At 42.5% G+C, this 22,345-nt stretch overlaps 1 protein-coding gene across 4 annotated transcripts in view; it reads left to right on the top strand.

Annotated features, from left to right (window-relative positions):
* Positions 1-1,700: 1,700 nt before the first annotated feature.
* MEIOB (meiosis specific with OB-fold) overlaps positions 1,701-22,345 on the top strand; it is a 36,410-nt gene continuing 15,765 nt past the window's right edge. The window contains exons 1-6 of one of the 4 annotated variants that reach the window (XM_072119969.1): positions 11,547-11,691; positions 11,812-12,013; positions 13,209-13,285; positions 16,457-16,514; positions 18,615-18,746; positions 20,310-20,382. In XM_072119969.1, the coding sequence (XP_071976070.1) occupies positions 13,217-13,285; positions 16,457-16,514; positions 18,615-18,746; positions 20,310-20,382 (332 nt within the window). In that variant the 5' untranslated portion in view covers positions 11,547-11,691; positions 11,812-12,013; positions 13,209-13,216. The other 3 variants (XM_072119968.1, XM_072119970.1, XR_011849276.1) reach the window with 3 other exon arrangements.

The raw sequence follows: 22,345 nt of genomic DNA, 5'->3' as shown, positions 1-22,345 counted from the left end.
CTATGTACATGAATATAACTACTATAATACTGCCCCCTATGTACAGGAATATAACTACTATAATACTGCCCCCTATGTGCAGGAATATAACTACTATAATACTGCCCCCTATGTACAAGAATATAACTACTATAATACTGCCCCCTATGTACAAGAATATAACTACTATAATACTGCTCCTATGTACAGGAATATAACTACTATAATACTGCCTCCTATGTACAGGAATATAACTACTTTAATACTGCCCCCTATGTACAAGAATATAACTACTATAATACCGCCCCCCTATGTACAAGAATATAACTACTATAATACTGCCCCCTATGTACAAGAATATAACTACTATAATACTGCCCTCTATGTACAAGAATATAACTACTATAATACTGCTCCCTATGTACAAGAATATAACTACTATAATACTGCCCCCTACGTACAGGAATATAACTACTATAATACTGCCCCCTATGTACAAGAATATAACTACTATAATACCGCCCCCTATGTACAAGAATATAACTACTAAAATACTGCTTCTATGTACAGGAATATAACTACTATAAAACTGCCCCCTATGTACAAGAATATAACTACTATAATACTGCCCCCTATGTACAGGAATATAACTACTATAATACTGCCCCCTATGTACAGGAATATAACTACTATAATACTGCCCCCTATGTACAAGAATATAACTACTGAAATACTGCCCCCTATGTACAGGAATATTACTACTATAATACTGCCCCCTATGTACAAGAATATAACTACTATAATACTGCCCCCTATGTACAAGAATATAACTACTATAATACTGCCCCCTACGTACAGGAATATAACTACTATAATACTGCCCCTATGTACAAGAATATAACTACTATAATACCGCCCTCCTATGTACAAGAATATAACTACTATAATACTGCTCCTATGTACAGGAATATAACTACTATAAAACTGCCCCCTATGTACATGAATATAACTACTATAATACTGCCCCCTATGTACAGGAATATAACTACTATAATACTGCCCCCTATGTACAGGAATATAACTACTATAATACTGCCCCCTACGTACAAGAATATAACTACTATAATACTGCCCCCTATGTACAGGAATATTACTACTATAATACTGCCCCCTATGTACAAGAATATAACTACTATAATACTGCTCCTATGTACAGGAATATAACTACTATAATACTGCCCACTATGTACAGGAATATAACTACTATAATACTGCCCTCTATGTACAATAATATAACTACTATAATACTGCCCCATATGTACAAGAATATAACTACTATACTACTGCCCTCTATGTACAAGAATATAACTACTATACTACTGCCCTCTATGTACAAGAATATAACTACTATAATACTGCCCTCTATATACAGGAATATAACTACTATAATACTGCCCCCTATGTACAAGAATATAACTACTATAATACCGCCCCCTATGTACAAGAATATAACTACTATAATACTGCTCCCATGTACAGGAATATAACTACTATAATACTGCCCTCTATGTACAAGAATATAACTACTATAATACTGCCCCCTATGTACAAGAATATAACTACTATAATACCGCCCCCTATGTACAAGAATATAACTACTATAATCCTGCTCATATGTACAGGAATATAACTACTATAATACTGCCCTCTATGTACAAGAATATAACTACTATAATACTGCCCTCTATGTACAAGAATATAACTACTATAATCCTGCCTCCTAGAGGTGAGGTTGTGCGTGGTTTGAGCTCCTGAACTCTCTCAATGTCTGGAGCTAGCCCAGGGCGGGGCCACCCTGGGTGGGGAAGCTCCCCATGCAAGGCCCAGGCTCCAAGGCCTAATCCAGCAAGCCAGCAAGCTAAAGAAAGGGAAGAAAATCCCAAAGTGAATCAGAATGTAAGCAGTGTCAGCAGTAATGTAAAGAAAGTCTTTGTGGAAAAAGATGCAGCAAAAAGCAAGACCCTGGTGAAACAAGCTGCCAGTGTGGGATCACCTGTGAGCAAAAGCAGAATGTTGGAAAGTCCAAAAGCAAGGAACATGCAGAGTGAGCAGCAGCCTCCAACCCAGGCCTCAGGTGGACAATCCACCTCCACCCCGGGCAGGCAGAGGAGGACATCGCTGGAGAGACAGACCATCCAGGAAAACCTGAAGCAGCGAGTGATGTTACCAGCTGAGCGCACCAGGTCTGGGGGAATGCAGGCTGGGAAGGAGATGCAAGGCGGCCATGAGGAAAGACCCAAAGGTGCTACCAGTGTGATACCTGCAAGACATCTGGGACCCAGTCACCCATCAGGAGATTGTGCCCCAAGAGCAGTAACATCCACCGTGAAACTCCAGGAATCTCAGGACTTTGTGCAAAAATCACAGAGTTTGGTGCAAGGGAAGAGCGGTGGTAGTGCACCTAGAGGAAGCATCACAGTGAGCAAGCCGGAACAACAACCCAGCAGCAAACTGCAGCCCCCAGAGCCATCACCGGAGCTCCAGCTGGCCGGGCAGATCCCAGGACTGGTGAGAAAGATGCATGCCTTGAAAAAACAAAAGCTGTACCTGCAAAAACAGATAGATTGCACATATATGCTAAAGACAGCGAACCCAGGGAAGCAGGCCCTGCTGAACAACAAGCTGGACTCGCTTGCAAAACAGCTTTCTGATACTGTGCGGGAGATGGAGGCCACTATTGAGCAGATGGGACCAGTGGGAGAGACCTTCAGGAACCAGCAGAGGTTTCAGGGAGACCAGGCCTCAACATCCAGGTGTGAGACCCCACAGCCCCATGCGAGACCCATTCTGCAGCCAGCTACACTGCCTTTTGAGGAGGGAGAAGTTTACAAGAAGAGGCAACAACAGCCAAGTCCTGCAGCAGCTACAAGTAAGGTACTACAAGTCCCAGCAGTCCCTAAAGAGGTACTACAAGTCCCAGCAGTCAGTAGACCTGATATCAGCAGTGAAGTGGAGGCACCACAAGTCCCAGGAGGCAGCGCACTGCAGGAGGACTCTGGACTCATACCTGAAGGTAACACTGTAGCTGCACCCCAAGGTATATCTGAGCAGGACTGTGAGGTGCAGGATACATGTGAGCAGGACTGTGAGGTGCAGGATACACCTGAGCAGGACATTCAGGGCTGTGATCAGCAGTCCTGCAGTAATGATGATAATGTTGCTGATATGTCTGATATTGCTGATGTCTCTGTTGTTGCTATTTCTGATGTTTCAGTGTGTGATAATGTCCCAGCTGAGGAGTCATCTCGGGTACAGTCTAGGGCAGCTGGTGACACAGAGAGCCCCGATGTTGTGGAGGGTGCGGGACAGTCAACAGCTGAGGAGTTCCCCCCACTAGTCACACCACAGACAGCAGTGCCCCATGGTCCGGGTGGGCAGGAGCCCCATGGTCCGGGTGGTCAGCAAGGCCCTAGTGCAGATGGTCCACAGCCCACACATCCCCCACAGCAGGACAGGGGTCAGACATCAGGGAATGCGTGGAGTCGGGGTTCCCCATTTTTCTCCTCCAGCACCCATTACACCGGCCAGGCCTTCAAGAGGAGGAATGTTGTCAGATTTAGGCATAAGGGGGCTAAAGAGGATCTGCCTGACAGGAGACATGTGGTCAGGGACATGTTGTGCACCCAGATGGGTTTCCAGCCAGCCGACATCCTGGCGGTGATAAATCTGCCTGACAGACAGGGGTATGACATTAGCTTCAAGCTGATGTCTAATCTGGACCGGTTCTGGGCTCAATGTCCCCGGTACAGAGATACTGAGGGGTGGAACAAGTTTAGTTTCATTCCCATATCCAAGCCAGATACAGCGGTTGTCACCATCATGTTCTGGAACGAGTCTGTTCCCCCTCAGGACATTATCATATGGCTCAGGAGACATTGCACCCTCATGTCAGACATGACCAAGACCAGGGATGAGGATGGGATCTGGACCGGGGGGTGGAGGGTCCTGGTTAAATTACATCAGAACCAGAACATCACCCATCACCTCCCCAACTCATTCTTTATCGGCAGAGAGAAGGGTGTATGCTTCTATGTTGGCCAGCCCAGGTTATGCTTTAAGTGTGGGAGATCAGGTCACGTGGCGAGTAACTGCACCACAGTGAAGTGCACCCTGTGCGGGGACCTCGGCCATGTGAGCGCCAACTGCAAGACCATCAGGTGCAACCTTTGTGGTCAGATTGGTCACCCCCATAGGGACTGTCCTGAAGCCTGGCACAACATCTGTAGGGACCTCCCTGATGAAGAACTGATGGAAGGGGCAGATGTACCAGATGAGGAGCAGGAGGAGGAAGCCCTATTATCAGGGTCAGTGTGTACTGTTCCAGAGACCCCAGATATTAGTGGTACTGCCCCAGACCACCCAGACACAGGTAATATTGAGGGGGACATGGAGGTAGTGGAGCAGCCAGTGCCTGTCCCTTCCGTTGCCCCAGCACCTGCCACCGAAGAAAATAGTGGTGTTAAAAAGAGAAAAAAGGACAGGAGCACCAGGAAACCTGAGAGTGCGTGGACCACTGTTAAAAAACCCTCAAAAATGCAAGTGCAGAGTCAGGCTGATGTTACCGTGACCACTAATAGGTACAGCGTACTGTCCGAGTCAGATGGGGAGGAGGAGATAGAGAGAGAACTGAAACGTATGATGGAGGAGTATGATGACGACCCAGGGGGGAATCCTCCCACAAAAAGGAAACCCCTTAATGCCGAATCTCAGTCAGTATGGGATATGGAAACCGGTAGTCAGGAAGACAACTCTGACTCTGACTTATGATGGGGACGATCTTTCTATTTCTTCTCATGATGGCAGACTTCCATCTTTCTGTGATCACCAGCAATGTGAATAGTATTAGGGCTAGAAGGACCAGACATGTTGTGTATGACCACCTGAAGTATCTCAAGGCCGATGTGTTTTTCTTACAGGAGACCCGTTTAAACACCTTCGGTCTAATGCGAGAGGCGGAGAGAGATTGGCAGTCTGGTCCTTCCTTTTGGTCGCTGGCTGTGGAGTCTTATGCCGGGGTCTCTATCCTGTTTAACCTCTATCCTGTTTAACACCCACGATGTCACCGTCCACAGACTCACCGAGGTATCGATGGGACGGTGCCTGCTGCTAGAGATCACCATCAGAGGCAGAAGACTCCGGCTCATTAACATCTATGGCCCACAGACAGTGACCGAAAGGACTCAGCTTTTTAATGATGTAAAGCCTTATCTGTTCACGTCTGTTCCAGTCATCATGGCTGGGGACTTTAATGCCACCACTACCACCAGGGACAGGAACAGTAGGCCCCTTACCAGGGACTGTAAGGTCCTTAATAGTATAATTCAGCAGGCTGGCCTGTCTGATGTTTTTGTACAGGGTGGTAGGAGTCCTAAGTTTACCTACACCTGTGCAGGACGCAGAAGTAGGATAGATCTCGCTCTGGTGAGTCCTACGGAAACCATCAGTGAGAGAACGGAAAGAACTGTCCCATATTCGGATCACTTGGCCTTATACTTTTGCTTGGGTGCCACTAAGTATCCTGATGTTGGTAGAGGGCTATGGAGACTTAATTGTAGTCTACTAGATGATAACTCTGTACAGGAATATATTTACTCTTTTTTCCAAAATCAACTGGACAGAGTAGATTTTTATAACAACATGGCGGACTGGTGGGAGGACGTCAAGGAGGAGATCCGATCCCTCTTGCAGAGACTGTCAATTAAGAAGGGGAGAAGTAAGTACAGCCAGTATCTGAGACTGCGGAAAGAATTGGAGTCACTCTATTCGGCGGGTGGGGATGACCAACAAAGGATTGACCGGCTGAAATCTGAGATAAGGCAGTATCACTACAGTAGGTACACCTCCCTGGTAGTGGAGAGGGACTATGGCACCCGAGGGGCACCTGATCCATTTGAGAATTGCCGGGAGCGTGTGGAGAAAAAACTAATCGCAGGTCTCACTGACTCCCAGGGTGTTTTACAAGAGTCTCGGGAGGGAATCCTGGGGGTGGTGAGATCTTACTATACTGACTTGTTTCAGAAGAAAGCTTTGGATAAGCAAAAAGTGGCCCAATTCTTGGAGGCAACTCCAGGCCCTGACACTAGAGAATTGGACTTTTCTCCTTTGACAGCAGAAATAACGGTGGAGGAGATAAAAGAGGCTATTGATAAGTTAAATCTGAAGAAGGCACCAGGTCCAGATGGTATTACAGCAGAATTTTATAAGAAGTTCAGAGACCTCTTGGCTCCAATCCTCGTGGATGTTTACAGAAATTGTCTAGAAAATCACCTGATGCCTCCATCCATGAGGGTCTCATCGCTAATTCTGCTGTCCAAAGGTAAGGAGCCGAGTGACATCAAGAACTGGAGGCCGATCGCCCTCTTGAATGTTGATAGGAAGATTTTGGCAAAAATCCTGTTTTCTAGATTAGTCTGTTTGTCCCCGGCACTGTTGGCAGGCTCTCAGTACGGCACAGTAAGAGGGCGGAACATCTCTGGAGCAGTCATCTCGATAAGAGAGATGTTTGAGAGATGTAAAGCTCTGAGGTGTGGGAGATATGTTGTAGGTCTGGACCAGGCTAAAGCCTTTGACAGGGTTGACCACGATTATCTATGGGCAACTTTATCAAAGTACGGTATTCCGGGACAATTTATAGATTGGCTCAGAACTTTGTATAGAGAGGCAAAGAGCTTTCCTCTGATCAATGGTTGGCAGGGGGACACTTTCAGGGTAGAGGCGGGGGTGCGACAGGGCTGCCCCCTGAGTCCGCTGCTGTATGTGTTTGCTATCGATCCGTTCCTGAGATCACTGCAGCGGTGTGAATTTCAGGGGGTGCCGGTCCCCCATTGCTTGCCCCTGGATGTTGTTGCCTATGCGGATGATGTGACTGTGGTGATATCTGAGCCTCGTGAGGTGGAGATGTTGTCTGCAGCCATCAGAAGTTACTCAGAGGCCTCCGGGTCTCTGGTCAACCTTGAGAAGAGTCAAGCTTTCTGGACATTGGATACTACTCCTGGCTTTGATCTGCCACAATTCGCCAAGGCCTCCAGCCATATTAAGATCCTTGGGGTTAAATTTGGGAGGGAAGATAATTCCACACTAAATTGGGAAGAGAAGTTGGAAGCCGGAAATGTAAAGGTTCAGCGATGGAAGAACTGGAGGCTGACCTATAGAGAAAGGGTTACTCTGATGAAGACTTACCTGGTCCCTGTCTTCCTCTACGTCTCTGTCGTATTTCCTTTGCCAGAATCTTTCTCCGCTAGGCTCTTTAGCCTGTTCTTCCAGCTTTTATGGGGGAACAGGTTGAACCCAGTAAAAAGAGGGATTACCTACCTGCAGAGGAGAGAGGGTGGACTGGATATGTTAAATCCAAGGGTTTTCTTTGACTCCATGTTTCTAAAAGTTAATTTTGGTTGCCTGGACTCAAATGATGGTCTCCTGTGGGTAAGTAGTGTCAGGGACTGGATATTGCCTTTTGCAGAGTCTTGGGTGCGAGGCGGCAGTCTCAAGAGGGGCCGATGGACTCCTGGCTTCCTCCCCCAGTATCTGGAGTATGGTCTCAGGTGTTTAAGGAAATGGGGGATAGATAAGTCTTTTATTGAGAGTAATACCAGGAAAGATCTGTACTCCAGAGTCTGTAGGACCTTCTATTGCTTACAGCTGGCACTTCCAGACTGTCCAACCACCACCCTAAAGGACAGTCTAAGGTTCTTGAATGGTCGGAGGCTGCCCCATAAGTTCGGTGACACTGCCTGGCTGTCATTACAGGGAAAGCTCTTTGTAAGGGGAAATCTTAAGTTCCTGAGTGTGGCAGACCGCATGTGTCCCCTCGGGTGTCAGACAGAGGAGACTATGGTCCATTTTATCTCTCAGTGCTGGGGTGGACGTAACATCTGGCATGAAATATCCACCAAGATAAGAATCCCATCACTGCAGTCCCTCAGGTACCCAGAAATCCTGTATGGCGTGACACCTAATGTACATAACATTAACCAGGAGACCATGTACATAGTGATCCAGGTCATCAAGTATTATCACTGGCACATGAGAACCAGAGTGTCCGTACATAGCGAGCCATTCCACCATCATAAGGCCATAAGCCTCATAATGTCCGAGCTCAGGTGGATCCGATCATTAGAGGTCAGGAAAAAGGGGGAGAATATAAGACTCTGGAGGAACATCCATCTAGACTGAAATATGTCCGATTATATAATGTGGATGCATTTGTTTTCTTATGTTTTTCTTTGTTTTCCCTTCAGCCAAAATGGACTCATAACTTACATTTAATATAAATTTTATTGTTTGAACATGTATGATTTATACTGAATGATCTATTATTTATTTTGATGGAAAAGTATTTCTGTATTTATGTTTGTTTTATACTAATAAAAATTGCCCCCTATGTACAGGAATGTAACTACTATAATACTGCCCCTATGTACAAGAATATAACTACTATAATACTGCCCCCTATGTACAAGAATATAACTGCTATAATACTGCCCCCTATGTACAAGAATATTACTACTATAATACTGCCCCCTATGTACAGGAATATAACTACTATAATACTGCCCCCTATGTACAAGAATATAACTACTATAATACTGCCCCCTATGTACAAGAATATAACTACTATAATACTGCCCCCTATGTACAAAAAAATAACTACTATAATACTGCCCCCTATGTACAGGAATGTAACTACTATAATACTGCCCCTATGTACAAGAATATAACTACTATAATACTGCCCCCTATGTACAAGAATATAACTACTATAATACTGCCCCCTATGTACAGGAATATAACTACTATAATACTGTCCCCTATGTACAAGAATATAACTACTGTACTACTTCCCCCTATGTACAGGAATATAACTACTATAATACTGCCCCCTATGTACAAGAATATAACTACTATAATACTGCTCCATATGTACAAGAATATAACTACTATAATACTGCCCCCTATGTACAAGAATATAACTACTATAATACTGCCCCCTATGTACAAGAATATAACTACTATAATACTGCTCCCTATGTACAAGAATATAACTACTATAATACTGCCCCTATGTACAAGAATATAACTACTATAATACTACTACCTCCTATGTACAATAATATAACTACTATAATACTGCCCCTTATGTACAAGAATATAACTACTATAATACTGCCCCCTATGTACAGGAATATAACTACTATAATACTGCCCCTATGTACAGGAATATAACTACTATAATACTGCCCCCTATGTACAGGAATATAACTACTATAATACTGCCCCCTATGTACAAGAATATAACTGCTATACTACTGCCCCCTATGTACAAGAATATAACTGCTATACTACTGCCCCCTATGTACAAGAATATAACTGCTATAATACTGCCCCCTATGTACAAGAATATAACTGCTATAATACTGCCCCCTATGTACAGGAATATAACTACCATAATACTGCCCCCTATGTACAGGAATATAACTACTATAATACTGCCCCCTATGTACAAGAATATAACTACTATACTACTGCCCCCTATGTACAAGAATATAACTGCTATAATACTGCCCCCTATGTACAAGGATATAACTGCTATAATACTGCCCCCTATGTACAAGAATATAACTGCTATAATACTGCCCCCTATGTACAGGAATATAACTACTATACTACTGCCCTCTATGTACAAGAATATAACTACTATAATACTGCCCTCTATGTACAGGAATATAACTACTATAATACTGCCGCCTATGTACAAGAATATAACTACTATAATACCGCCCCCTATGTACAAGAATATAACTACTATAATACCGCCCCCTATGTACAAGAATATAACTACTATAATACTGCTACTATGTACAGGAATATAACTACTATAATACTGCCCCCTATGTACAGGAATATAACTACTATAATACTGCCCCCTATGTAAAGGAATATAACTACTATAATACTGCCCTCTATGTACAAGAATATAACTACTATAATACCGCCCCCTATGTACAAGAATATAACTACTATAATACTGCTCCTATGTACAGGAATATAACTACTATAATACTGCCCTCTCTGTACAAGAATATAACTACTATAATATTGCCCCCTATGTACAGGAATGTAACTACTATAATACTGCCCCTATGTACAAGAATATAACTACTATTATACTGCCCCCTATGTACAAGAATATAACTGCTATAATACTGCCCCCTATGTACAAGAATATAACTACTATAATACTGCCCTCTATGTACAAAAAAATAACTACTATAATACTGCCCCCTATGTACAGGAATGTAACTACTATAATACTGCCCCTATGTACAAGAATATAACTACTATAATATTGCCCCCTATGTACAAGAATATAACTACTATAATACTGCCCCCTATGTACAAGGATATAACTACTATAATACTGCCCCCTATGTACAGGAATATAACTACCATAATACTGCCCCCTATGTACAGGAATATAACTACTATAATACTGCCCCCTATGTACAAGGATATAACTACTATAATACTGCCCCCTATGTACAGGAATATAACTACTATAATACTGCCCCCTATGTACAAGGATATAACTACTATAATACTGCCTCCTATGTGCAGGAATATAACTACTATAATACTGCCCCCTATGTACAGGAATATAACTACTATAATACTGCCCCCTATGTACAAGAATATAACTACTATAATACTGCCCCCTATGTACAAGAATATAACTACTATAATACTGCCCCCTATGTACAAGAATATAACTACTATAATACTGCCCCCTATGTACAGGAATGTAACTACTATAATACTGCCCCTATGTACAAGAATATAACTACTATAATATTGCCCCCTATGTACAAGAATATAACTACTATAATACTGCCCCCTATGTACAAGGATATAACTACTATAATACTGCCCCCTATGTACAGGAATATAACTACCATAATACTGCCCCCTATGTACAGGAATATAACTACTATAATACTGCCCCCTATGTACAAGGATATAACTACTATAATACTGCCCCCTATGTACAAGAATATAACTACTATAATACTGCCCCCTATGTACAAGGATATAACTACTATAATACTGCCCCCTATGTACAGGAATATAACTACTATAATACTGCCCCCTATGTACAAGGATATAACTACTATACTACTGCCCCCTATGTACAGGAATATAACTATGTTAATACTGCGACCTATGTACAATAGACTCTTAACACTTCTGGCCTGAATGGGACATAAATAAAGCTAATGTGGGATTTTATATTTTGTATTATTGAGTATGTGTATTCATATGTGAATCACAGTGTAAGGCTCTTCTACGCATCAGGCTGCAGATAACCTCCCTGCCAGCAGGGGGCAGTGCACTGCTAGTGACTCCTCTCTTGTGTGTATACAGCTGTGTCTCTGCGCCCTACCTCAGCAGTGTGAGGCGGCTGCTCCTGGATGTGGCGGATGTACATTGTTTCCTGTGGTATAAAGCAGCCATTACCTGACACACGACGGCCATTTTATCCCTCACATCGATGTTATCACTATTAGGGCCTACATTCAGTATACTGGAGCATTTCCAATCTCAAAATTAGGAAAATGGGCATAATAATACTATAATTTTCTCACAGGCCTATATAAAGTGAGGCCTTGGCTGTGCTGCTTCCTATTTCCGCTTATTTTTCGGCCATTATATCTCCACTTCATAGGGAAAAATGGCCAAACTGACAAATCTTTAACTCTTTCAATTTATTTACCTCAGGTTTTCTTCATGGGGTGTATGTGAAAAAATGGCTGATTTCTTCTCCAAATGATGCCATTTTTGTCCGTGTGTTGTGTCAGATATTCACATAAATTTGACCGAGCTGCAATACCAGACGCAGTCTTCATGTGAGGGTGGCGCTGTCTCTTGAAGCTGGCAGCCATTATTACTTATTCTGTACATCTTTTCTAAGATTTCTGAGGTAAAATCAACCATTGAAAAACTATTTACCCATCTCTATGATGAGTGAAGGGTTTGAGAGTCACTTTTACCTCATTTTACTTCACTGTATTTGAGCTGCAGTACCTGGTGCTCCCTGTTGGCAGAGGTGGCGCTGTTTATGCAAAAGCAAATCTGAAATCTGGATAATTTTCCGCAGAAATAGCGCCACACCTGCTTTGCGTTTTGTAAGTTATTGCAATTCAGACAACAGTGTGCTGCTATATACCATGAGGTAATTTTTAGAAGAAGGCGGCCATGTTTTTCTAATTTGGTCCAACTTTTACCCACATTATTCACTAAAATGTGGGTGCTATTCCTTCATGTGAATGATATGGCCAGTCAGACATTCACAGCACTGCCTCATACAGCGCTCACCCATCTCCATCACTACTATAGAGAAGGAATGGACCGGTACCATGCAGGTTTAACCCATTGCTTCCACTTTATGTGGAAACTGGACCCCCATTATCATAATCAGAGGGGTCCAAGCGGCTTCATTCAGGTATATTTTATTATAAGCTTCAGAAGGGGTATTGTGGTAAAATCAATTAACCCGAATAAGGGGTACCTGCCTTATTAGTGAGGGTCCGACCTCTAAGGATCACAATGATTAACAGGGGTCCCATAATTTGAAGAATTTGATGTGCATCAGGGGTCACTCCATTGGTGGCTACTGGAAGTACCTCTATAGACCCATAGAAAAACAAGGGGGTGTATGATAGACCACCACTCCAATCAAATGGGGGAGTAGGGACCCTCATGTCTCAGGGGGAGAAAGGCAAACAGAGGCGCAAAACAACAAATGTAATGTACAAATGTAAGGAAAGTATTCCCAACGATCATTAGCCCCAAGCAAAAGTATGCAAATGTGGTTACATGACGTCATCCAAAATGTGACCAGAAGCCTCAGAGCTGTCACTGGAAGCATTGGGCCCTCCGGAGAGGTGTTGTGTTTTGCCTAGTTTTAGGCTAAATCAGCATCTTTCAGTCTTCTTGAAGCTCCTGAGCTCCCTCTAGAGGTGACTGGAGGAAAACAAAACTTTAATCTTGTGACATGGCTACACGAAGGAATCATGAAAAGTCTATAAATATAAATCATAATCATGGCAAAATGATTAAATAGAGAAATAAAACACTGGATACAATTAGGATTTTTTCATGTCCTTGACTTGCAGATTAGAGGATGGCGTCCAGCACCTTCCGTCAAGATTTTGTCAACATTTCCGACCTTCACCCTAATCTCTCTCGCCCGGTGAGTATAAATGACTTTCTTATCTTGCTCCGCTCCGGCAATGTCCCATCCGCTTGGCCCTACACTACAAACCACCTCATTGTCACGTTGTCACTGCGTTTCCCCACAGCGATAGCCATATTTCTGTGACCACAATACACTAATTGTTACCCTGCGATACTTACACTGCGGGGGATGTAAACTGATGCTGCTGGTGCTGTTCAGGGATGTGTCATGGTGCCCGGCCCTGCACTTAGGCACCGGCCAAGTCTTTGTTGGAGCGGATGAGAGACCCTTTTGTATCTGCCTGATTGCCAGCTGAATAGATAATTGCTGAGACTCAGCAATGTAAAAGAAAAATCATAATGCAGCGGGGAACGTCTGGTATTTTCCCCTCTTGGCGGCAAAATTTGAGCCGTTCTAGCTGTCCCTAGCAATTTACCTCAAGAGTTGTGTGTTACGGCCCCATTACATTCCCCTTTGGCTGGTTTTATTTTTATCCAGAGCCTGGTAAGTTTGCAGGACGTGGAAATAGGCTTAGTCCCGCTGTGTCAGGCAGTTCAAAGAAGAAAATTGCTCGTCATAAACAAGGCCAGCCGTAAGAGCTCTTATTCTAACACAATTTACTCGTGTTTTCTTTACATTTGGACATTGCATTTGCAGACATTTTCCAAGCCCTGTTTCATTTTCATGAATTCCCATAGAAAGTCCTAGTTTCTCTTGTCAAAAAGTTCAGCAGTTTCTAAGTATCAGCTGTATCTGTTTCTGAGAGGTCTGTGAGACCACCAGGGTATCAGCCATCAGACCTCTATCCTGTATTGCATATATATACCTATATATATAGTATAGTCTCTCTATATCTGTCTTACCACAGGCCACATATTCTCATATGACTGCTCTTTGATCTCAAGAGAAAGAATGAAGAGGCAAATGGAAAGAACAGAAAATGAGATAGAAAAAGCCACATAGAGAGATAAAGATATAAAGGGAGTAGAGAGACATGATAGAGTAATAGAGCGTGATTAAGTCATGATGAAGAAAGAAAAGGAAAAGAGAGAAAAGAATAGAAAAGAAAAGAGAATGGACAGAGGCTAGAGAAGAAAAAGGGGGAAATATGCAAAAAAAAAGAGAGATAGGGGCAGATTTACTTACCCGGCCCATTCGCGATCCAGCGGCGCGTTCTCTGCTCTGGATTCGGGTCCGGCCGGGATTCATGAAGGCAGTTCCTCCGCCGTCCACCAGGTGGCGCTGCTGCGCTGAAAATCATCTCAACGCGCCGGAATGCACCACCTCGGACCAGGTGAAGGTAAGCGCTCCCCAAGCGACACTTTTTCGGTTTTTAAATGCGGCGGTTTTTCCGAATACGTTGGGTTTCCGTTCGGCCACGCCCCCCCGATTTCCGTCGCGCGCATGCCGGCGCCGATGCGCCACAATCCGATCGCGTGCGCCACAATCCCGGGGCAATTCAGGTACAATCGGCGCAAATTGGAAATATTCGGGTAACACGTCGGGAAAACGCGATTCGGGCCCTTAGTAAATGACCCCCATAGTGTGCAGAGAGAGAAAAGACCTAGAAAAGAATGGGAACAGAGAGAATTAAGAATGGGATAGATAGAGAGAGAAGAGTGAGACATAATAGAAAAGAAGGAAATTAAAGGGGTTTTCACGGGATATCCACGGGATAGGGTCTAACTTGCTGATCAGTGGGGGTTTCAGTGCTGAGACCCGCACAGATTGCACGCGCAGCCGTCTGCACCATTAGTCTGACGGAGTGACGAAGGGTTTGACAGAGGTACGTAGATAGGACCTAACTTTTGTTTGTGGGAAAACCCCTTTAAGGTGAGTAGAGAATGTCAAAGTTGTCATAATCTCTCTATACTCCTAACCTCCCACTCACGTCTTCTCCCGATTTCTCACAAACTGCACAATTCACTACCCTTCATATTTAGATGAATACAATTTTCAGCTGGTTCAAATGTGCTCTAAAAACACATCTCTCAGCATTTGCTCCCCCTGAAATAACTCTTTTCTGTTTCCCCTCCCCTCTTTATTTTTGGTGGGTTCACCCTAACCATCTCTAGGTGCCCATGCACTTTGCCTCTGTACATACACTTATACCGTAGCAGCTGGAGATGGCTCCTGTAGCTTTATTTATATGAATTATGGCTGGATTATAGTGCACACCTCTAATTCCAACCCATCTTTTTGTAGATTGTAAACTCGTGCACAGGGCCTTGCAGTAGTTAATTAAAATATTACAGTCTAGTTTTCTTCTAGCTATTTACCCTACTATGACTATTTATAGTAGTAGGTCTACTTTAAAGGGGCAGTCTAATAAAATGGATTCACTTCAAACCTCTATATTCACAAGTGCGACCAACTCTTGGAAAGTGCTATAGAAATGACTGATGACACACTCAGAGTGTTCAGTATGAAGATCACCCATGGCTGCATTACCACTGTAATGACCATGTGCCCTTCCACTAAGGATATCATGTATACAGTGTAATAATGGGTCTGTTACTAAACACTTCCAGTAACATCAGTGCTAGTTATATACCTTCACACATGTTCTAGAACATCCTATACCTGGCCCTTCATCTTAGGGCAGTGTTACCATAATGTGAATAAGCATCTGACATATATAATCAATGTTCCGGTGAATGTTTTCATTGTGACAAGCAGGATCGCTAATGCTTTCAACATGCTGGCGCTTTAAAGTGAAATATAATAAGATAATAGCACTTGCAATTTCTGTCAGGGGGCGATAGGGAGGTGGTGAGGAATGTAGCATTGTATAATAATTTAGAATGTCATAGAAAAACTTTACAAGTGAGAGTCCAAATTACAAGGAATTACAGGAAATTCAGACACTTAACGAAACTGCGGCCAATGAAGTCGCCTTCGTTTATTAAATGTAATGACTAAATGGGGAAACATTGTCAGGAGGGGATTACTTTCCGCACATGTCAGCGCCCGTGCTAACATACCTTCCATAAAATCTTATAGCTCATTGTACAGATTTACTGGGTGGCAGGGAACAAACATGGCTGTGTAATTGGTATTCCAAAAACATTTTTAAAAATTACAAAATTTAGCTTTAGCAGGCAGTGGGGTACAAGAGCATGAAATCTAATTTGCTAAATACATCTGTGTTTTATTTGTGTATAACATACCATTTTTATTTTTCAGAGCGTAAGAGGCATCGTAATTGGGAAAACAGATGTCAAAGGATTTCCAGACCGAAAAAGTAAAGCTTGCTTTATTATTTCTTGAGCTCTCAGAGAGTTGCGTGTCAATCAGAAATTCTGATTTCTTTTCCCTTTTACGGTTTTTTTTTTTTTGCTTTGTAAATCATTAAAGTTAATTCATGTCAGCAAATTGCTTAATACATTGAAGAAAATCGGCTTCCCTCCTGTTTTTTATCACTGTTTTATAATACTGAGCGACGGAGAGGTTGATAATAGGACGTGAAATTAATTTATTGCTATAAAGTCTTGGGTCCGCAAAATTGGGGAAAAACACAATGTTTTAAATGAAAAAATGTAAAGTTATCACAATAGAAATTCTCATTGCATGGAGACAAATATTGTGTACTAATATACACTCACCGGCCACTTTATTAGGTACACCATGCTAGTAACGGGTTGGACCCCCTTTTGCCTTCAGAACTGCCTCAATTCTTCATGGCATAGATTCAAGGTGCTGGAAGCTCCTCAGAGATTTTGGTCCATATTGACATGATGGCATCACACAGTTGCCGCAGATTTGTCTGCTGCACATCCATGATGCGAATCTCCCGTTCCACCACATCCCAAAGATGCTCTATTGGATTGAGATCTGGTGACTGTGGAGGCCATTTGTGTCCAGTGACCTCATTGTCATGTTCAAGAAACCAGTCTGAGATGATTCCAGCTTTATGACATGGCGCATTATCCTGCTGAAAGTAGCCATCAGATGTTACAGGGTACATTGTGCTCATAAAGGGATGGACATGGTCAGCAACAATACTCAGGTAGGCTGTGGCGTTGTACCAAGGGGCCCAAAGAGTGCCAAGAAAATATTCCCCACACCATGACACCACCACCACCAGCCTGAACCGTTGATACAAGGCAGGATGGATCCATGCTTTCATGTTGTTGACGCCAAATTCTGACCCTACCATCCGAATGTCGCAGCAGAAATCGAGACTCATCAGACCAGGCAACGTTTTTCCAATCTTCTACTGTCCAATTTCGATGAGCTTGTGCAAATTGTAGCCTCAGTTTCCTGTTCTTAGCTGAAAGGAGTGGCACCCGGTGTGGTCTTCTGCTGCTGTAGCCCATCTGCCTCAAAGTTCGACGCACTGTGCGTTCAGAGATGCTCTTCTGCCTACCTTGGTTGTAACGGGTGGCGATTTGAGTCACTGTTGCCTTTCTATCAGCTCGAACCAATTTGCCCATTCTCCTCTGACCTCTGGCATAAACAAGGCATTTCCGCCCACAGAACTGCCGCTCACTGGATGTTTTTTCTTTTTCGGACCATTCTCTGTAAACCCTAGAGATGGTTGTGCGTGAAAATCCCAGTAGATCAGCAGTTTCTGAAATACTCAGACCAGCCCTTCTGGCACCAACAACCATGCCACGTTCAAAGGCCTCAAATCACCTTTCTTCCCCATACTGATGCTCGGTTTGAACTGCAGGAGATTGTCTTGACCATGTCTACATGCCTAAATGCACTGAGTTGCCGCCATGTGATTGGCTGATTAGAAATTAAGTGTTAACGAGCAGTTGGACAGGTGTACCTAATAAAGTGGCCGGTGAGTGTATAGTAATCACTGTCAGGATAGATATAGATGTGGTATCAGATGTCGCCTGTCTCATATCCATTCTGTTCTGCTCTTTTTAGATTGCACGTTCGGCCCATTATAGTTAAATAACAATAGCAAAGATATAGTGGAGAGAAAAAAATTCTGGATAGTGAGGGCAAAAGATTTGTTGTATAGACATTAATGAACACAATTCTATGTAAGGTAAGTATTGATGTATTTCTTAAAGAGGGTTCACTATTTTCTTTCCATAATGCCAAGAACTATGTCAATTGTCAAATATTGTGGTTGTACTTACACAATATTTGACAATGGACACATTTTAGATGAGCACAGGTAATACATTGTAACGTTTCTGGTCTCCCTATTCTAAAATCATATAGTGAGCTACCTGCATCTCGTGACTTCTGGAAACTTTCCAGTAAAACATAACACAGATGGACTGATGCCAATAGACTGACTCCATTTAGCATCATTTTGAGAAATGGCAAAAGTTAATTGAAATGTCATCGCATCCAGGCATAACTCTCTTTTTGTATTCAGATATAGGTTTGGAGAGATACACCTTCAGCTTCACAGTAAGAGATTCGCCATCTGCTTTCATTAACGCCTCATGCTGGGGGAGAGAAGAATATATCAAATCATTGTCTGAATGTTTCCGTATTGGTGACTGCGGTAGGTTTAAATATGGCCGCTCCTCTGTTATTCTGCTGTGTATGGAGGGACTTATTATACAAATCTGCAGTGATGTTATTTGCCCCAAATGTATCAAATCTTGCTCAATGTTTGATTTCAGGGGACAATTTCAAGTCTATCACTTGAGATATTACATTCAGGATCCTAAACCTCACATGTGTACAAGCATGCTGGTCCCAAACTACCCGACAGATTCCCTATATATCTGACCTGATACTGATTTAGCCTATGCCACGATTGAGCCTATGCCATGTTGATTTAGCCTATGACAAGTCTTTACCAGCTACTAGCAGAGTGGATCAATCTAAAGCAATAGCAGCAACCCGGGTACTGTCAGACTGGGGTTCTTTGGGCCCACCAGATAAAAATTATCCAGTGTCCCAAACTACATTAGCCCTAAGGAAGTAGACCATAGTGGCTTCCAAACTGGGTTGTCTTGTCTTCTGCTGAACCTCGGGGGTCCAGCAGTGGGTTAGAGTCTGGGCCCCCCAGGGATCCCCTGGTGGTCAAGTCTGATGCTGCACCCAAGGTGTCATTATTATACAATATGTAAGTCTTTGTTTAACCAGACCCTCAAGCACCCGCCTCAACAATCATTCATTATTTAGGAAAGCAAATTGCAGAGTATAAAGAAAAAATGGTTCCCTTTACATAATTTTACCACTTTGGGCAAAGAAGTCAGAGACAGAATTTTGCCTCTAATTATGATAATTATAAACAGGTGGATATGGTAGTCCTGGCACATTGTGAAGGTAATGGAACCAATGAGGGCTAGTTCCTATCTCTGCACAGAACCCATCGTTTTTGACCCTCCCTCCTATGACCTCTATAGTATCTGCATTTTCGGCACAAAATGTTGTCTCTTGAAGATGGTGAAACAAAAAATATATTTATACCCTGATTGGATCAGGGTGCAATATTTCAACCGAAGCCTCCATTTCCATGTGGAAATTATTCCGATTTGGAAATAAAAGTTTCCAATCATTTACTTGTAGGTAAATTTATAGACAGTGAGTTGCAAACTTAAGAAGACAGAGAAGATTTAGCGCAGCATCCCAGTATGATTCCTAAGCGGTATATTCCAACACATGACTGGAGACGCAAAGTAAAGCAAATAAAGTGTCTACTTCATCAAAGCAAACGGCGATCTCCAAAAATGAACGATGCACGTGGAATATAAATAAATAGCGAGAAAAATGCAGAACACAACATGTGCGTGATTCATGGCAGCAAAGATTCACAGAATGTTTATTTTTTAACTACGACTAATCTTTCACATTTTTTTTTCCATGAGCACTTGCAATCTACCCTGGGGTAAAATACATCATGAAAATGAGTTTGCAAGTACATGTATCATCCAGCTATGTCACAACTGTTCAAAGTGTGCGCAGCACCCCGATTAGCACAGCACAGCGCTATTTGACTATGTTTAGATGGTGATGAGGACATCTGTTTTACTTGCACGCTGCGCTGTTTAATGATCCATATTTATCATTGCAGGAATACAAGCGTTTCTAAACAATATTCCTATTTTTCTTTCAGTTATAATTGAAAATCCCCTTGTGCAAACAAAAGACGTAGAGAGAGAAGAAAAATTTAATCCTTCAACACCAAGGTAATGTGTAAACTTCCTGCTCCCAGCTCCCACTGGGGCCATAAAGGTTTAATGTCCTTTTATAAGATGGTGGAGATTGAAAACATATGACAAGCGTCTCTCGTCAATGCATCCACCAGGGAGGGATAGATCATATCAAACATTACTTCCTAACTCTGATTGATGCAGGACGCTTACAGGCATGTATGCACTTCAATTTCATTTACTTGGTATAACAGTCAATAGCAGATTTGGTTGCATATGTCTGGGGCGTTTGTTTCCAGGTCCTACCAAATTACTTAGCCTATAGGTGTCATTCAGTAGAAGTTTTGTGCAGCCAAAATTATATATATAAATATTCTCTTTCAGGTTCCACTTTATTGTTCAGTCACTAGGTACTGAAAAACTTGCAAAACACCAATTACATATTGCATCAAGTAACAACAGAGATGCAGATTTGCAGATTTCCTGTGGCCCCAACACCCAGACCCTAAAGTGTCTCAATAACAGTGAAGAAGTAAAGTTTCTGTTGGCTGACCTTAATTTTTGGGGCATAATGGTAAAACAATGGGCCACATTGATTAACATGTTTGCGCCACTTTTCGGTCTGACTGCAATAGAAAAAACATGAAAACTGCTTGTACATGTATTAACCCCTTAAGGACGCAGGGTTTTTCCGCTCATTTCTCGCTCTCCAACTTCAAAAATCCATAACTTTTTCATTTTTACGTGTACAGACCTGAGTGAGGGCTTATTTTGTGCGTAACAAATTTTACTTTCCCGTAATGTTATTTATTTTAACATGCCGTGTACTGCGAAGCTGAAAAAAAATTCCAAATGTGGAAACATTTTTTTTAAAAATGTCACGTTCTTGTGGGCTCAGTTTTTTCAACTTTGACTGTGCACTCAAAATAACACCTCAGCTTTATTCTTTGGTTCGGTGCGATCGCGGTGATACCAAATTTATATAAGTTTTATTGTGTTTTAATACATTTTCAAAAATTAAACGAATGTGTACAAAAAAGAAAAAAAATTTTTTGCCATCTTCTGATGCTAATAACTTTTTCATACTTTGGTGCATGGAGATGTGTGAGGGGTCATTTTTTGCAAAATAAGGCGACGTTTTCATTGCTACCATTTTGAGGTCTGTGCGACATTTTGATCATTTTTTATTCCATTTTTTTATGTGATGTAAAAAGGTGTAAAAGTCACATTTCGGACATTTGGGCGCCATTTCCCGTCTCGGAGGTCACCGCCGGCCGCAACCGTTTTTATATTTTGATAGATCAAGCATTTTGGGACGCGGCGATACCTAATATGTTTGTGATTTTTACTGTTTATTATGTTTTATATCAGTTGTAGGGAAAGGGGGGTGATTTGAATTTTTAATATTTTATAAATTTTTTTTATTTTTTAAACTTTTTTTTTCTTTTTTTTCCCACTATTTCTTAGACCATCTAGGGTACATTAACCCTAGATGGTCAAATCGCTCCTACCATATACTGCAATACTTCTGTATTGCAATATATTGCATTTTTGCAGGTCATTCATTACAATGAGCCACTGGCTCATTGTAACGAATCTCCAGCAGCCATGTAGCCTCGTGTCAAAAGAAGACCCGAGGCTACCATGGCAACCAATCGCCGCCCCCCGATGACGTTCGGGGGCGCGGCGATCGTAAAAAAGATGGCGCATTATGGTGCTGATTTGTACTCAACAGAATTGTGTCACGCGATGTATGTTAAAGGTTCATAGAAAAAAAAATGGTCCACAGTGTCACGGTGCTCCTGCAACCCACGTCCCGGGTCGCAGGTGCTCCTGTGCCCCTCTCCGTGGTGCCTGCTCCTGTTCCGGCTTCCAAGCGCACACGACCCTGTCCCCTAGGGCGAGTGTGTCCTGGGATTAAAGGGAATCTACCACCACGAATCTACCTATAAAGGTAAATTGGGTGGTAGGTGCGTGTATTGGATGTGAGGATAGTCCT

This window comes from Engystomops pustulosus, chromosome 8, assembly GCF_040894005.1.
Source record: "Engystomops pustulosus chromosome 8, aEngPut4.maternal, whole genome shotgun sequence".
Classification (NCBI taxonomy): domain Eukaryota; kingdom Metazoa; phylum Chordata; class Amphibia; order Anura; family Leptodactylidae; genus Engystomops; species Engystomops pustulosus.
Note: the sequence above shows the minus strand (reverse complement) of the source record. Positions and strands in the feature narration are given on the sequence as shown.